Genomic DNA, 15,984 nt, shown 5'->3' on the forward strand with positions numbered 1-15,984 from the left:
ACGCCATTCTTCTGCCTCAGCCTCCTGAGTAGCTGGGACTACAGGTACCTGCCACCAAGCCCGGCTAATGTTTTGTATTTTTAGTAGAGACAGGGTTTCACCATGTTACCCAGGATGGTCTTGATCTCCCGACCTGGTGATCCGCCCGCCTAGGCCTCCCAAAGTGCTGGGATTACAGGTGTGAGTCACTGCGCCTGGCGAATAAATGAAATTTTAATCACTTGAGTTCTTCCTTATCACTGAAATATGTGCTTTTCTTTATTCTCGAGCGTCTTGAATCATCTGATGTTGAGGAACCTCCTGAACTGGATTTTCTTTTTTTCTTCTTTTCTTCCTCCTCAGTTTTGGCTTTTTGGAATGCTGTGGCATAAGGCTGTCAAGACTAGGATTCTCACCTTAATCTTCACTGTCTTCTACTTCTGCAGTTTCTTCTACTGGTTCAGGAACTTTCTTTTTTTTTCTTTCTTCTTTGGAGGTTCACGTTCTTCAAGCATATTTTTCAGACAGGCCTAACTTAGGTGTCCACTTTTCCCACAAACATAACACTTAGATTCATCAAAGTAGTTCTGCCTTTGGGTGAACTTGGCTGCTCTTCTGTTGTCAATAGTGATGCTTGCTTTTATCACTCTACCAAATAACTGTTGTTTATTGCCCTAGTACTGTTTTGTGCAGATTATTTTATCGAAAAATAAAATAAATGCAACCTCTTTACTCTTCCTGGTATGTTTATATTTCATTATAGTAACCTTTACAACTTTGCTATGCTTGGAAAATATGCAGTATAAGTCATTATTTGTCAGGGAACAGGTGAGGTGGATATATGCTCTGTGCTTTTACTTGGAGCCAACTCACCGCTCATGTCTTCAGGTGGGGCAGACCCAGGAGACCAGAAGAGCGAGAGCCCTCGTTTTAGCTGGGGCTAAACCGTGACTTTTTTGCCCCTCACAATGGCCTTGGCATCACAGGTCCTAGGAAGGGTCAGGTGCAGAGACAAGAAAGTAGCAGCAGCAGTGCCTCTTTGCGACTGTGGGAGACCCAGGCCTGGGCATTAATGAGAAAAGCCAAAGGCCGGGTACCGTGGTTTGTGCCTGTAATCCCAGCTTTTGGGAGGTGGGCGAGAGGAACGCTTGAGCCCAGGAATTCAAGACCAGCTTAGGTAACAAAGTGAGACCCCATCTTTACACAAAAATTTTTTTTAAATTAGCTAGGAGAGATGGTGGGCACCTGTGGTCCCAGCTTTTCAAGATTCTGAGGTGGGAGAATCACTTGATCCCAGGAGGTCGAGGCTGCAGTGAGTTTCGTGAGCCTACAGTGAGTGTTCGTGCTCCTGCTCCCTAGCCTGGGGAACAGAGTAAGACCCTGTCTCAAAAAAAAAAAAAAAAAAAAATGAAGCCCAATGAAGGGCGTGTTGGCTTACACCTGTAATCCCAGCACTTTGGGAGGCTGAGGCGGGCAGATCACGAGGTCAGGAGATCGAGACCATCCTGAGTAACACAGTGAAACTCCATCTCTACTAAAATATAGAAAAGTAGCCAGGCATGGTGGTGGGTGCCTGTAATCCCAGCTACTCGGGAGACTGAGGCAGGAGAATGCCGTGAACCCGGGAGGCGGAGCTTGCAGTGAGCCGAGATCGCGTCACTGCACTCCAGCCTGAGCGACAGAGCAAGACTCCATCAAAAAAAGAAAAAAAGAAAAGAAAAGGCAAGACAACCAAGGAAGGTTTATTTTAACAGTTACTACTTGATGCCTTTTAACTCTCAAAGTGCATAAAGACTCAAGTTAGGATCATATACATTCAGTTGGTATTAGTGTAATTAGTTATTTACTTTTTGCTGTCCATTTTTTATTGTAATAATAAAATAAAGAACCAGAAGTACATTGCCTGTCAAAAAGGGATTAAGGGATTTGGGAAATGAATAATAACTATTAGTATTTTTTCATCTTTGGTGCTGTCCACCTCTGTTTATTAGAAATAAAATTTGGAGGCCCAAAACGGTGGCTCACGCCTGTAATCCCAGCACTTTGGGAGGCTGAGGCAGGCAGATCATGGTCAGGAGTTTGAGACAAGCCTGGCCAACATGGTGAAACCCCGTCTCTACTAAAAATACAAGAATTAGCTGAGCGTGGTGGTGGGCACCTGTAATCCCAGCTACTCAGGAGGCTGAGGCAGGAGAATTGTTTGAATCCGGGAGGAAGAGGTTGCAGTGAGGCGAGATTGTACCATTGCACTCTAGCCTGGGCAACAGGGTGAATCTCCATGAGGGAAAAAAAAAAAAAAATTTGGAGAAAGCTGTAGTTTGGCCAGGTTTGTGTATGTGTGGGTATTCAAACACAAGCAAACCAAAGCCCTAACATTCGTGTCCCTTTTGTCTCTGGCCAGAAACTCAATGGTGGGATCCCCAAGAATGCTTGTGCTACCATAATCGAAAAACACATACTATATATAGCAGACAGCGTTTGACTTCACTGAAAGCAAACAGTGTCCTTAAAAGTTAAGGCAAGGCCAGGTGTGGTGGCTCACGCCTGGAATCCCAGCACTTTGGGAGGCTGAGGTGGGTGGATCACCCACCTCAGGAGGTCAGGAGTTCGAGACCAGCCTGGCCAACATGGCAAAACCCCCATCTCTACTAAAAATATAAAATTAGCTGGGCATGGTGGCAGACACCTGTAATCCTAGCTACTCAGGAGGCTGAGGTAGGAGAATCGCTTGAACCCGGGAGGTGGAGTTTGCAGTGAGCCGAGATGGTGCCATTGCACTCTAGCTTGGGCAACAGAGCGAAATTCCATCACCAAAAAAAAAAAAAAAACAACAAAACTTAAGGCAAATAGGCAATCAGAATGATTAAATTTAGGTTTCATTTTTTTCCCCAATATAAGTAAAAGAGGGAAAAGATATTCTCTAAAAACGAAGGACTTGAAAGAGCTAAGAGAGTAAACAGTTTGAAAAACATGTTAATTAAAGTTCTCTTTCTTGAAATTGAACATTGCTCCCATTGGCATTAGCATCTTTCCTTTAGGGCTTAAAATACCTTCTTTGGGAAGACATACATTTAATTTAGGTTTTCCAAATGCTTATACTCTGATCTAGCCTTCAAAAATCTCTCTCTTGTAACTTAAGGGGAAAAATTATTTACTTGTTTACTTTATTTTATTTGTGAAACAGGGTCTCACTCTGTTCCCCAGGCTGGAGTGCAGTAGTACAATCTCAGTTCACTGCAACCTCTACCTCCTGGGCTGAAGTGATCCTCCCACCTCAGTCTCTTGAGTTGCTGGGACTACAGATGCACACCATCATGCCTGGCTGATTTTTGTAGTTTTTGTAGAGATGAGGTTTTTACCAAGTTGCCCAGGCTCAAGTGATCTGCCCACTTGGGGCTCCCAAAGTGTCAAGATTACAGATGTGAGCCAGCACACCCAGCCAGGAAAACATTTATTTTCAAAAATCAGTTTATCTTTTTTTTTTTTTTTTTTTTAGACAGTCTCGCTCTGTTTCCAGGCTGGAGTGCAGTGGCGCCATCTCAGCTCACTGCAACCTCCGCCTCCCTGATTCAAGCGATTCTCCTGCCTCAGCCTTCTGAGTAGCTGGGACTACAGGCGCGCGCCACCACGCCCAGCTAATTTTTGTAGAGATGGGGTTTCACCATGTTGGCCAGGATGGTCTCGATCTCCTGATCTCATGATCTGCCTGACTTGGCCTCCCCAAGTGTTGGGATTACAGGCGTGAGCCACCGCGCCTGGATTAAAATCAGTTTATCATTTTAACCCTTTGGGAAGACAGTTCTATCTGATGTAACCTATTGAAATATTGTCTGTAATAGTCTTGGGAACAAATACCTAGTAGTGAACATAAACTGGAATTTTTTTGGGGATATGTGTAATCCAAAAATGTATGATTCTAAGAGAACCTCTTTAGAGCTGATACTCTCCTTCCAGACATTGGAGAGTTAACCACAGACTAATATAGAGTCTTGGAAAACTAAGGTTCACTGATAAGAAATGCATAATTATTTCTACAATATTTTGCTTGAATTCTCAGTGTTAGGTTTTGTCTTTTGTTGCTTTCAGCACATGGTAGAACACTAGTCCCTTCACTGGCTAGAATTAATTTCCCACTTTTGGGATCTAGCTCGTGGCCTTGGCTAGGAGAAGAGAGTCCCAGTGGTAGATATTATAGCACAGAACCAAACCACTCAGGCCACTTTCAGATTATAGATGTAAGGTTCTCATGTCCAGATTACCTTCAGAAGTCCTTAAGGAAAGCACGTGAAAAGGGCTCTGAAGGCAACACTTTCAGAGATAAGTGATTGTCAATTTGAATTCTCCTTGAAGCTGTCAGTGTTAAAATACAGTGTTGTTAAACAGTCCTTGCTCAGAGGTCTCCTGAGGAGGGAAAAGTTTTGATCATGACAGGGCTTTTCTTGAATATAGTCTTTGGCTTTTTGGCCTTGGATCCTTGACAGTATGGATAAATAGTAGTTGTTTTCCTGAAGTTTAAAACATTTTTAGAGATAACTGAGCATTATACAAGTAAATTCAATGCAACCTTCTAAGCTGAAACATAAATTTCTAAAATACAATGGGCCAGGCACGGTGGCTCATGCTTGTAATCCCAGCACTTTGGGAGGCTGAGGTAGGTGGATCACCTGAGGTCAAGAGTTCGAGACTAGTATGGCCAACATGGTGAAACCCTGGCTGTACTAAAAATACAAAAAGTTAGCTGGGCGTGGTGGCGGGTGCCTGTAATCTCAGGTAGTCAGGAGGCTGAGGCAGGAGAATTGCTTGAACCCGGGAGGTGGAGGTTGCAGTGAACCAAGATCTTGCCATTGCACTCCAGCCTGGGTGACAGAACAAGACTCTGTCTAAAAACATAATAATAATAATAATAATAATAATAATAATAAAATACAATGGAGAACTCTTGGAACATAGTTTAAGTGTTTTCTTAAGCTGTTAAGTTCTGGGTTAATAATAATTTTTTAAAAATACAACACAGTGAGGCTGGGCACATTGGCTTACACCTGTAATCCTAGCACTCTAGGAGGCCGAGGCAGGCAGATTGCCTGAGCCCAGGAGTTCGAGGCCAGCCTGGGCAATACAGTGAAACCCCATCTCTTCTAAAATACAAAAAAATTAGCTGGCCGTGGCAGCATGCACCTGTAGTCCCAGCTACTCGGGAGGCTGAGGCAGGAGAATTGCTTGAACCCAGGAGGCAGAGGTTGCAGTAAGCCGAGATCGCACCACTGTACTCCAACCTGGGCAACAGAGTGATACTGCGTCTCAAAAAACAAAACAAAACAAAAAAAACACACACACAGTGGGTCTGGCGCTATGGCTCACTCCAGTAATCCCAGCACTTTGGGAGGCTGAGGTGGGCAGATGACCTGAAATCAGGAGTTCGAGACCAGCCTGACCAACATGGAGAAACCTTGTTTCTACTAAAAATACAAAATTAGCTGGGTGTGGTGGCATATGCCTATAATCCCAGCCACTCAGTAGGCTGAAGCAGGAGAATCACTTGAACCCGGGAGGCTGAGACTGCAGTAAGCTGAGATTGCACCATTGCACTCCGGCCTGGGGAACAAGAGCGAAACTCCGTCTCAAAAAGAAAAAAAAAAAAAACGACATAGTGAATCATGATCTGCGTTTTAAAAAAATACGATAGACGGGCCGGGCAAGGTGTCCCATACCTGTAATCCCAGCACTTTGGGAGGCCAAGGCGGGTGGATCATGAGATCAGGAGATCAAGACCACCCTGGCCAACGTGGTGAAACCCATCTCTACTAAAAATACAAAAATTAGCTGGGTGTGGTGGCACACACCTGTAGTCCTAACTACTCAGGAGGCTGAGGCAGGAGGTAAAGGTTGCAGTGAGCCGCGATTGTGCCACTGCACTCCAGCCTGGCGACAGACCGAGACTGTCTCAAAAAAAAAAAAAAAAAAAAAAGATAGACATTGACAGATTACATTGCACAAAATAAGAGAGTTATGTTATTTGGAAAATATTTTATTCAACTATCTATGTATGCGTATATTGGGTTGCAATGTAAACTATATTTCTTATTGTAAGTCTTGATCAAAAACTTTGATGTTTACATTATACAGACTTACTTGGTAGTAGGAGTTTCTGTCCTATGTTTAGAAGATATTACACATCAGACATTCTGAAACTTATAATTTTGAACATATTACTATATATTTAATTAGAATTGACAATATTGGCCAGATGTGTGGCTCATGCCTGTAATCGCAGCTCTTTGGGAAACTGAGTGAGACCCTATCTCAATAAAAGAAAAAACAGAATTGGCAATGCTCAGTTATTATGGAATGGGGAAAAACTGTGTTGTATCACTAGATAATGTTTATAACTCTAATACACACACCACTTCACACCTCACAGTGGAGAGTCCCTACCAGTGTAAACTTGGTGAGATGTTTCCTGTATGTCAAGTCCATCAGGTTGGGAAAACAACATGGAGACCCATTGTGTTAGGCCATCACTGAAGGAACTTTTACAAAGACATATCATTATAGTTAGCCCTGATTTCTGAATTTTTCCATTGTAACAGGCAAAACTAGATGGTGGAAGACAGCAATGGAGACCTGTCCTTATGGCTGTGACTGAGAAGGATTTGCTGCTCTATGACTGTATGCCATGGACAAGAGATGCCTGGGCATCACCATGCCACAGCTACCCACTTGTTGCCACAAGGTAAGTAAGACTAAAGATAAGGAAATAAAATATTTATCCTACTCTAAATCTACAAAGGAATTTTAAAGTGAATTCTGTTATCTTAGGTGCCTAAAAGAGCATTTAAGTAGCGGATGCAGACAAAAATTTTTTCTTTTACAATCTTATTGATCATTTTGCAGCTGCTAGCTCAGAATAAATTGTTTTTTTCCTGAGCATTTTTGTGTGTACCTTTTAAGTTGTCAAAGAAACTTCCTAACTGTTCCCTTTCAAGACTTGCTTAGTCATGAAGATTATAGGGGTTTTTTTTTTCTTTATTTTATTTACTGTGACTAGAAAACCACTGAAAATTGTGGCAGCCTTTTGACTGAGTGATGAAATCATTTAAACCAGAATGTGGTACTGTGGATAAACCACACAACTCAGCCAAAATATTGTTCAACTTCTCTTTCTAATGTAAGAACACATCATTTTGATTCTATGAAATAACCATTGATTTGACCTGAAGCCACAGGGTGTTTCTAGCATTCCACATATGGAGGGCTGAAAGGGAAAAGAATAGAGAAATTTAGACTTGGGAGCCAAGATGTCTTAAGGGATCATAACTGTGAAACTAGAAAACATACCCAAATTCAAATTTTTTTGGACTTATAAAATAATCAGGTGTTGGTATAACTCAAAAACTACACATTAAAGAAGAGTGTCATGGGAAAGTATTTGGTAGTCAAAAGAGCTAAATGCTGAAACTATCTGGAATATCCCAGTGGGAATAGTGGGGTTTTCCTGCTTTGAGGAGACAAAGATTCATGTAAGGCAGAGTATTCTTTGCATTACAGGAAAAGTTTCACTTTAAAAGATTTCCTTAACTTACCACATATATTATTCTTCCCTTACATATATTATTCTTTTTATAAAAAAAAATCGTTTTCACATAGGCTTCCAGTAGTATCTCCGTAATTTAGAGCTGGAGCTCCTAGATCACAGAATGAAATAAAGGATTTGCTGAGCCTCAGTATTAGGGAGGTATGCCCTCATTAATTCCTTCAGGACAGAATAGTCCTGCAGAAAGACTGAATTTAATTATCAGTTTCTCTTTTAAAAAAATAAAATAAAATATACAGTATTGTTTATTGTAAATTTCTTAATATTTGGTTTTTTTAATCCCCACTAAATTATAACCTCCTTGAAGTCAAGAACTCTGATTTAGTCATCTCAGCACTTCCCACAATGCTTTGCATGTAGGAGGCTATCAATAAATCTTAGTTGAATAAAATTCTTTACTTAAGTTATAGTTTCTCTGTCATGATTACATTAGGAACTTGATGATAATCCTATAAAAATATGTGACCGTGTCTTAGTAATTATAATTAGAGCAAATAAATTTATATTTTCCAAAGATTTAGAGTTTAGGAATATGGCTCTGGAGATCTCTTAAGTTTAAATTTTGTAGAATCAGCTTACACTTTGGTTCTGATCACAGAATGCAAGGAAGGTAGCTTTATTCTTTTTTAAAATGTGTGCACCTGGAAGCATGAAGCAGAAATTTATCACATTCCATAGATGAGCTTTTGTTTAATACTGGAAATTATAATGCCATAAGCAAATAATTTCTTGGCTATCAAGTAGATTAGGCATGGACCACCAAAGCACTTTGGTACTAAAGAATGAGATGGGGTGGTGTGTGTACTATCACTGGTATTAATTTGCAAGTAGGGAAAAGATATAGACAAGATTTAAGAGCTAAAATTATAAAACTCGTAGAATAAAATATAGTAAATCTTCATGACTTTGGGTTAGGCAGAGTCTTCTCAGATATGATACCAAAAGCACAGTTAACAAGAGAAAAAATAGATAAATTTGACTTTAAGAAACTTGAAAGCTCTTGTGCTTCAAATGTCACCATCAAGAAAGTGAAAAAATAACTCACAGAATGGGAGAAAATATTTCAAAATCATATATCTGACGAGACTTGTGTCTAGAATATATAAAGAATTCTTGTCCGGGCATGGTGGCTCACATCTGTAATCCTAGCACTTTGGGAGACTGAGGCAGGCCTATCATCTGAGGTCAGGAGTTCAAGACCAGCCTGACCAACATGGTGAAACCCCATCTCTACTAAAAATATAAAAATTAGCCAGTGTGGTGTTGCATACCTGTAATCCCAGCTACTCAGGAGGCTGAGGCAGGAGGATCGCCTGGATATGGGAGGCAGAGGTTGCTGTGAGCTGATATTGCACCACTGCACTCCAGCTTAGGTGACAGAGTGAGACTCTTGTCTCAAGAAAAAAAAAAAAGAATTATCCAAGTCAGTAATGAAAAGATAAATTACGCAATTAAGAAACAGGGCTGGGCGCAGTGTCTTATGCCTGTAATCTCAGCACTTTGGGAGGCCAAGGTGGGTGGATCACCTGAGGTCAGGAGTTAAAAGACCAGCCTGACAAACATGGTGAAACCCCGTCCCTACTAAAAATACAAAAATTAGCCAGGCATGGTGGCGTGGACTGTAATCCCAGCTACTTGGGAGGCTGAGGCAGGAGAATTGCTTGAACCCAGAGGTGGAGGTTGCAGTGAACTGAAATCTCACCACTGCACTCCAGCCTGGGTGACAGAGCGAGACTCCCTCTCAAAAAAAAAAAAAAAAAAAAAAGAAATGGGAAAGTGATATGAATAGATATTTGTCCAAAGAAGATATACAAATGGCCAATAAGAACATGAAAAGATGTTCAGCATCCTTAACCATCAGGGAAATGCAAATCAAAACCACAGTGAGATATCATTTCCCACCCACTGGGATGTCTATAATTAAAAAGACAGATAAAATAAAAAGTGTGAACAACGATGTGGAGAAAATGGAATCTTTATACACTGCTGGTGAGAATGTAAAATGTATACTTGCTGTGCAAGGCAGTCTGGCAGTTTCTCAAAAGCTAAACGTAGAGTTACGCTGTGACCCATAATTCCATTCCTAAGTTATGCCCAAGAGTAATGAAAACTTATGTCCACATGAAAACTTACATATGACCATTCATAACAGCATTATTCACAATAGCCTAAGAGTGGAAACAACCTAAGTGTCCCTCAACTGATGAACGGATAAATAAAATGTGACATATCCACACAGTGGAATACTATTTTGCAGTTAAAAACAATAATGTTCTGATACACACTACAATGTAAATGAATCTTGAAAACATTATGCTAAGTGAAAGAAGCCAGACACAAACAACCACATACTGTATTGTTGCATTTATATGAAAAGTTCAGGATAGGCAAACCCAGGATAGACAGAAGGTAGATTAGCCATTGACAGGGGGAGGTAGCTAATGGGTACAGGATTTCTTTTTGAGATGATGACAATGTGCTAACATTGAATGTGGTGATGGTTCCTAAATTCTGAATATACGAAAGACCATTGTACTTCAAGGGATAAATTGTATGGTGTGTGAATTATATTTTAATAATTCAGTTATTTCAATAAAATAATTAAACCCAACAAGATTGAAAAGAGAGACTGTTTCATAATAAACTGAATGTTATACTAAGTGGTAGCATGCTACTGAACCTTTCTGTGACACATATTTTTCATTTGTTAAGTGTACCCTAATGAGGTAGGGTGGGTGTGAGTATTAAATGAGTTAATACTAATAAACTGCCTAGAATGGTGCCTGACACATTGTAACTGCTCAATGTTAGCTGCTTTAATTATAATATTTATTATTAAATGAAAATTATGCCCAAGAAGAATTCTTTGTAAAAAGCATAATAATTAGGCCAGGTGCGGTGGCTCATGCCTATAATCCCAGCACTTTGGGAGGCTGAGGCAGGCAGATCATGAGGTCAGGAGTTTGAAACCAGTCTGACCAACCTAGAGAAACCTTGTCTCTACTAAAAATACAAAAATTAGTCCAGCGTGGTGGCACACGCCTGTAATCCCAGCTACTTGGAAAGCTAAGGCAGAAGAATCACTTGAACCCTGGAGGCAGAGGTTGCATTGAGCTGAGGTCATGCCACTGTACTCCAGCCTGGGCAACAGAGCGAGACTCCATCTCAAAAAAAAAAAAAAGTATAATAATTAGTTTAATTTGGTCATTGTTAAAGGAGGAGCTCTGGCCAGGCGCAGTGGCTCACGCCTGTAATCCCAACACTTTGGGAGGCCGAGGCAGGCGGATCACGAGGTCAGGAGATCGAGACCATCCTGGCTAACACAGTGAAACCCCGTCTCTACTCAAACTGCAAAAAATTAGCTGGGTGTGGTGGCGGGCGCCTGTAGTCCCAGCTACTAGGGAGGCCGAGGCAGGAGAATGGCATGAACCTGGGAGGCAGAGTTTGCAGTGAGCCGAGATCGCGCCACTGTACTCCCGCCTGGGTGACAGAGTGAGACTCCGTCTCAAAAAAAAAAAAAGGAAAAAAGAAGAGCTCTTAGCTGGGTGCCATGGCACATGCCTGTAATCCCAGCTTCTTGGGAGGCTGGAAGGGTCACTTGAGCCCAGTAGTTCAAGACTAGCCTGGGCAACATAGTGAGACCTCTCATCTCTAAAAAATTAAAAGAAAGGAAAAGGAGCAGTTTTTTGATCTGCCACCAATTTTTACAGATAGTCAAAGTTTCATATTAAAGGTGAGGAATTCAAACATGCTCATTCATGCAAATTGAACTCACCATTAATTAAATGGGTGGGTCATATAGAGCTTCCTAGACTGCCTTCCTTTCTCTATTCCTTTCCTTATTCTTCCCCTTCCCCTTCCCTGCCTTCCCTTTCCTTTCCTTTTCCTTTCTTTTTCCTTTCTTTTCTCCTCTCTCTTCCTCTCTCCCTCCTTCCTTCTCTTTTTTTCTTTCTGACGAACTCTCACTCTATTGTCCAGTCTAGAGTGTGCAGTGGCAGGATCATAGCTCACTGTAACCTCAAACTCCTGGGCTCAAGCCATCCTCCCACCTCAGCTTCCCGAGTAGCTAGGACTATAGGCATAAGCCACTATGCCAGGCTAATTTTTTTAGCCTGTGTTGCTGTGTTGCCCAGTCTGGTCTCAAACTCCTGGGCTCAAACAATTCTCATGCCTCCGCCTCCCAAAGTTCTGGGATTACAGGTGTGAGCCACCATACCAGTTCATGTTGTTTCTTAATAAGTTTAATTAATTCATGTTGTTTCTTAATAAGTTTAATTAATGTAACAACAGGGCTTCTTTACTCCTTGTTCAGGAAGTACTGGTGGATTAGAATAAACAAGACAGATGAAAGGTTTAGTTTTTCCATGTGGCCATGTTGGCAAGGTAGAATTGGTTGAAGTCACTGCACAATAGAATTAAGTGGGGCTTAATCATCCTCTACCAACCAGAGAGGGGTAAAGGGTAACCCTGAGAGAGACCAGAAGATGAAACCAGACCAGGAGGTATCCTGCAGAGGGAGGCAAGGCCAGAAAGTGTTTTTAATGTAGGGGAAAGAGAACATTTGAGATTTAAACGAATAATGAGAAAGGGCTGAATGTTTAATTTCCCTAATTGTATTGTTAATACTTTGGACCATGTTCTTACACGTGTATGAGACAGAATAAAAAAGGATTACATAAACACACAGGTAAGGAAAAGAAATTAAGGATCTTTATTATGTTAAACAAAGTAGATAACCCTGAAAAATTAAGAGTTGATTGTACTTCAAAATCAAATAACATCCTTAGAGTAACATAAATTAACCATGAGCTGCCATTTATATTTTTGCACATTTACAGATTCTTCGAAACCAAAGCTCTGTATGTGCATGGATTTTAATAGCTGATAGTTCAGGCCAATGAGGAATAAGTGAAGGCATGAAAGTGATAAATGAGGAGGATTTTTATTTTACACATTTCTTGAGATTAAAGCCAGATACACGACACAGGTAGAAAGACACCGGTTTTACAGGAGCTCTGGATTTTTCAGGATATGGATTTTGTTGTCTTTTCCTATAAGCTTTCTTTGGAAGAGAAAAAAGATCTCAAAAAAAAAAAAGTGTGGTGACTTTAGAATGTGGAATATTGAGTGGTGCTGTGCTTATGGGACTTGTGGGGCAAAAGCTGCCAAAATGCCTTTGCATGAACTCATCTGGCCTCTCCACAAAAGGGGGGCCTTTTAGCACTGTTCCCAACCAACCGCTGTTCAGCAAGAGTCCAGCATCTGGTTTGAATTAGATTCCCTTTGCCAAATATTTCATAATGAAATCTGTAGGAAAAAATTCTCTTAGACTTTATATTTTTTAAATGTCTGTTTTGGGATTAGCATTCAAACTGAATATGATAAAGTATCTATTGCTTTCCCCAACACTTTGTCTTACTTGGATCATATGTAGAGTAATTTTGAAATTTATTTAACTCTTTCTAAGGTAGCTAATGTTTAATTGGCATGTTGGTTTTTTGGGAATCAGCTCAGTAAAGCAGTTCTCAAAGTATACTTCGTGGACCTCTGCAAGATTCCCTTTACAGAGGCCTTGTGAGTTCAAAGCTGTTTTCATAGTAATACTAAAATGTCATTTGCTTTTTTTTCATGTTGTTGGCATTTGCACTGAGGGTGGGTAAAATTGCTGGCACCTTAGCATGAATCAAGGCAGTTGGCACCAAACTGTATTGGGAGTCATTGTATCTGTCCCCACGTGGACTTGCAGAGGGAAAAAAATGCCATTTTAACTTCAAAATGTCTCTACTGAAATAGTAAAAAATATTAATTTTATTTAATCTTGACCCTTGAGTATTCATCTTTGTAACATTCTGTGTGATGAAATGGGAAGTACTCATGGAGCACTTCTGCTACATACTGAAGAATGACTGTTGTCTCAAGGAAAAGCACATGTGTGATTGAATTCTCAGCTGAACTCCATGCTTTTTCATGGAAACATCATTTTTTCTTGAAAGAATGACCGATTGACAAACACGTTTAGTCAGACTTGGGTATTTGTCAGATCACCAAAATGAGTCTGTAACTTAAGGAAAACACTGACAGTATTAGTTGCCAATGATAAAATTGTAGCTTTCAAGCAAAAATTAGAATGCTGGAAAACTCATATCTGCTACTGTGAGCTTGTAGTGGTAATATCAAATGAGATTTTTTTCATCTTTTATAATGAACCATTTTTAACATGGAAAATCTGTGTAACTCAGTGAACAAATATTTTTCCAAATGAATGATAAACGATGTTGCAAAATTATGCACGCATAAAAAAGATCCATTGAAATTTCAAGGGAAACCAGTTGATTTTTAATGTAAACATGGTACAGAAACTGTTGATAAGGTTTCAGATTCCACGTTGCAATTAATCTTTATGAAACCACTTGCTGAGTTTTGGTTCTGTGGACAGAAGGCTATCCACATCATCTGAATGGGCTATTTAAAATACTCTTCCCTTTTCCAACTACATATCTAGGTGAGGCTATGACTGCATACTACAATAGAATGCTGAAGCAGATGTTAAAATTCAGCTATTTTTAAGCTAGATATTAAAGAGATTTTATTTATTTCTCTTTGATGTACATTCCTCACCAAATTTTTAAAAATCCTTTATAGAAAACATTGTCAGGTGAGTGAATCCTTATAAATGAGGTAGTATTTTGTTCTGTTACACAGATCTACTTAATACTTCTTTAAAATAGGCAAAATATAAAAAGTGAGGCCAGGAGTGGTGGCTTATGCCTGTAATCCCTGTACTTTGGGAGGCCGAGGCAGGTGGATCGCTTGAGCCCAGGAGTTCAAGATCAGCCTAGGCTACATAATGAGACCTTGTCTCTACACAAAATACAAAAATGACCCAGGCACGGTGGCACACGCCTATTGTCCCAACTACTTGGGAGGCTGAGGTGGGAGGATTGCTTGAGCCCGGGAGTTCAAGATCAGCCAGGGCAACATAATGAGACCACATCTCTACACAGAATGTAAAAATGAGCTGCGCGTGGTGGCGCATGCCTATAGTCCCAGCTACTCAGGAAGCTGAGATGGGAGGATTGTTTGAGCCGGGTAGATGGAGGTTGCAGTGAGCCAACACCGTGCCACTGTACTCCAGCCTGGGGGACAGAGTGAGACCCTGTCTCAGAATGAAAATTTAAAAAAAGAAAATATAAAAAGTGAATAGATTAAACTGTGAAGCAAAATACTGAATAGTTTCATGACCTTAAGGAAAATTATTTTTCTTATGGTTTTCCTGTATGTATACTTCACCATTTTTTGTAGGGTTTTTGTTTTGTTTTGTTTTTTGGGTTTTTTTTTTTTGTTTTTTTGAGACGGAGTCTTGCTCTGTTGCCCAGGCTGGAGGGCAGTGGTGCAATCTCTACTCACTGCAACCTCCGCCTCCTGGGTTCAAGTGATTCTCCTGCCTCAGCCTCCCGAGTATCTGGGATTACAGGCACATGCCACCATGCCCAGCTAATTTTTGTATTTTTAGTGGAGACAGGGTTTCATCGTGTTGGCCAGGCTGGTCTTGAACTCCTGACTTTGTGATCTGCTTGCCTCGGCCTCCCAGAGTGCTGGGATTACAGGCATGAGCCACCACACCCAGCCAATATTCCAAGCTGATGTATTTCCTTCTCTAGAGTCATTTTCCAAGAAGCCTCACCATCTTTTTGAGGGAGGGGGTGATTTCAATCTGGGCATTAAGGACACTCGTTGCTGTTGGGTTGGTTATTGTTTATTGATGGACAGAGGTGGGAAATGGTGTGTGTGTGTGTGTGTGTGTGTGTGAAAAAAACTCAATGTGAATGACAGAGCCTTTAGCAGATAAATTTTTATTTTAAAAAACTCACAAAATTTGCCATCTAGTTACTTTTAAGTGTACAGTAGATTAGTATTTACTATATGCACGTTGTTGTGTAGCAGATCTCTAGAACTTTATCTTGCAAAACAGAAACTTTATTGAACAACAATTCTCCATTTCCATCTCTCCCTCAACCCCTGATAACTACATCCTTCTGTTGTTATGAGTAATACCTTGGATACCTCATATAAGTAGACTTCATGTAGTATTTGTCTAAATGTTGTAGATTATGACAGTATTTCCTTTTTTAGACTGAATAGTATGTTCCATTGTATATTTATAACAAATTGTCTTTATCCTTTCTTTTGTCAGTGGACATTTAAGTTGCTTCCATCTCTTGGCTATTGTGGATAATGCTGTAGTGAACATAGATGTGCAGGTATCTTCAAGATCTTGTTTTGAGATCTTTTGGATATATACCAAGAAGTGGGTCCTTTGCCTTTTTTTTTTTGAGATGGGGTCTCGCTCTGTCGCCCAGGCTGGAGTGCAGTGGCACGATCTTGGCTCACTGCACACTCCGCCTCCTGGGTTC

The 15,984-nt window shown here is 40.5% G+C and overlaps 1 protein-coding gene across 2 annotated transcripts in view; it reads left to right on the plus strand.

The window, feature by feature from the left end:
- Window positions 1-15,984, plus strand: part of SNTB2 (syntrophin beta 2) — a 154,449-nt gene that overhangs the window by 75,580 nt on the left and 62,885 nt on the right. For both annotated transcript variants that reach the window (XR_007721943.1, XM_050773356.1), the window contains exon 4: window positions 6,567-6,709. Coding sequence is in view for 1 of the 2 variants with exons in the window: in XM_050773356.1 (XP_050629313.1) it covers window positions 6,567-6,709 (143 nt within the window). In the remaining variant the exon portion in view is untranslated. The remainder of the gene's footprint in view (window positions 1-6,566; window positions 6,710-15,984) is intronic.

The sequence above is a fragment of the Macaca thibetana genome, chromosome 20, assembly GCF_024542745.1.
Source record: "Macaca thibetana thibetana isolate TM-01 chromosome 20, ASM2454274v1, whole genome shotgun sequence".
NCBI lineage: Eukaryota > Metazoa > Chordata > Mammalia > Primates > Cercopithecidae > Macaca > Macaca thibetana.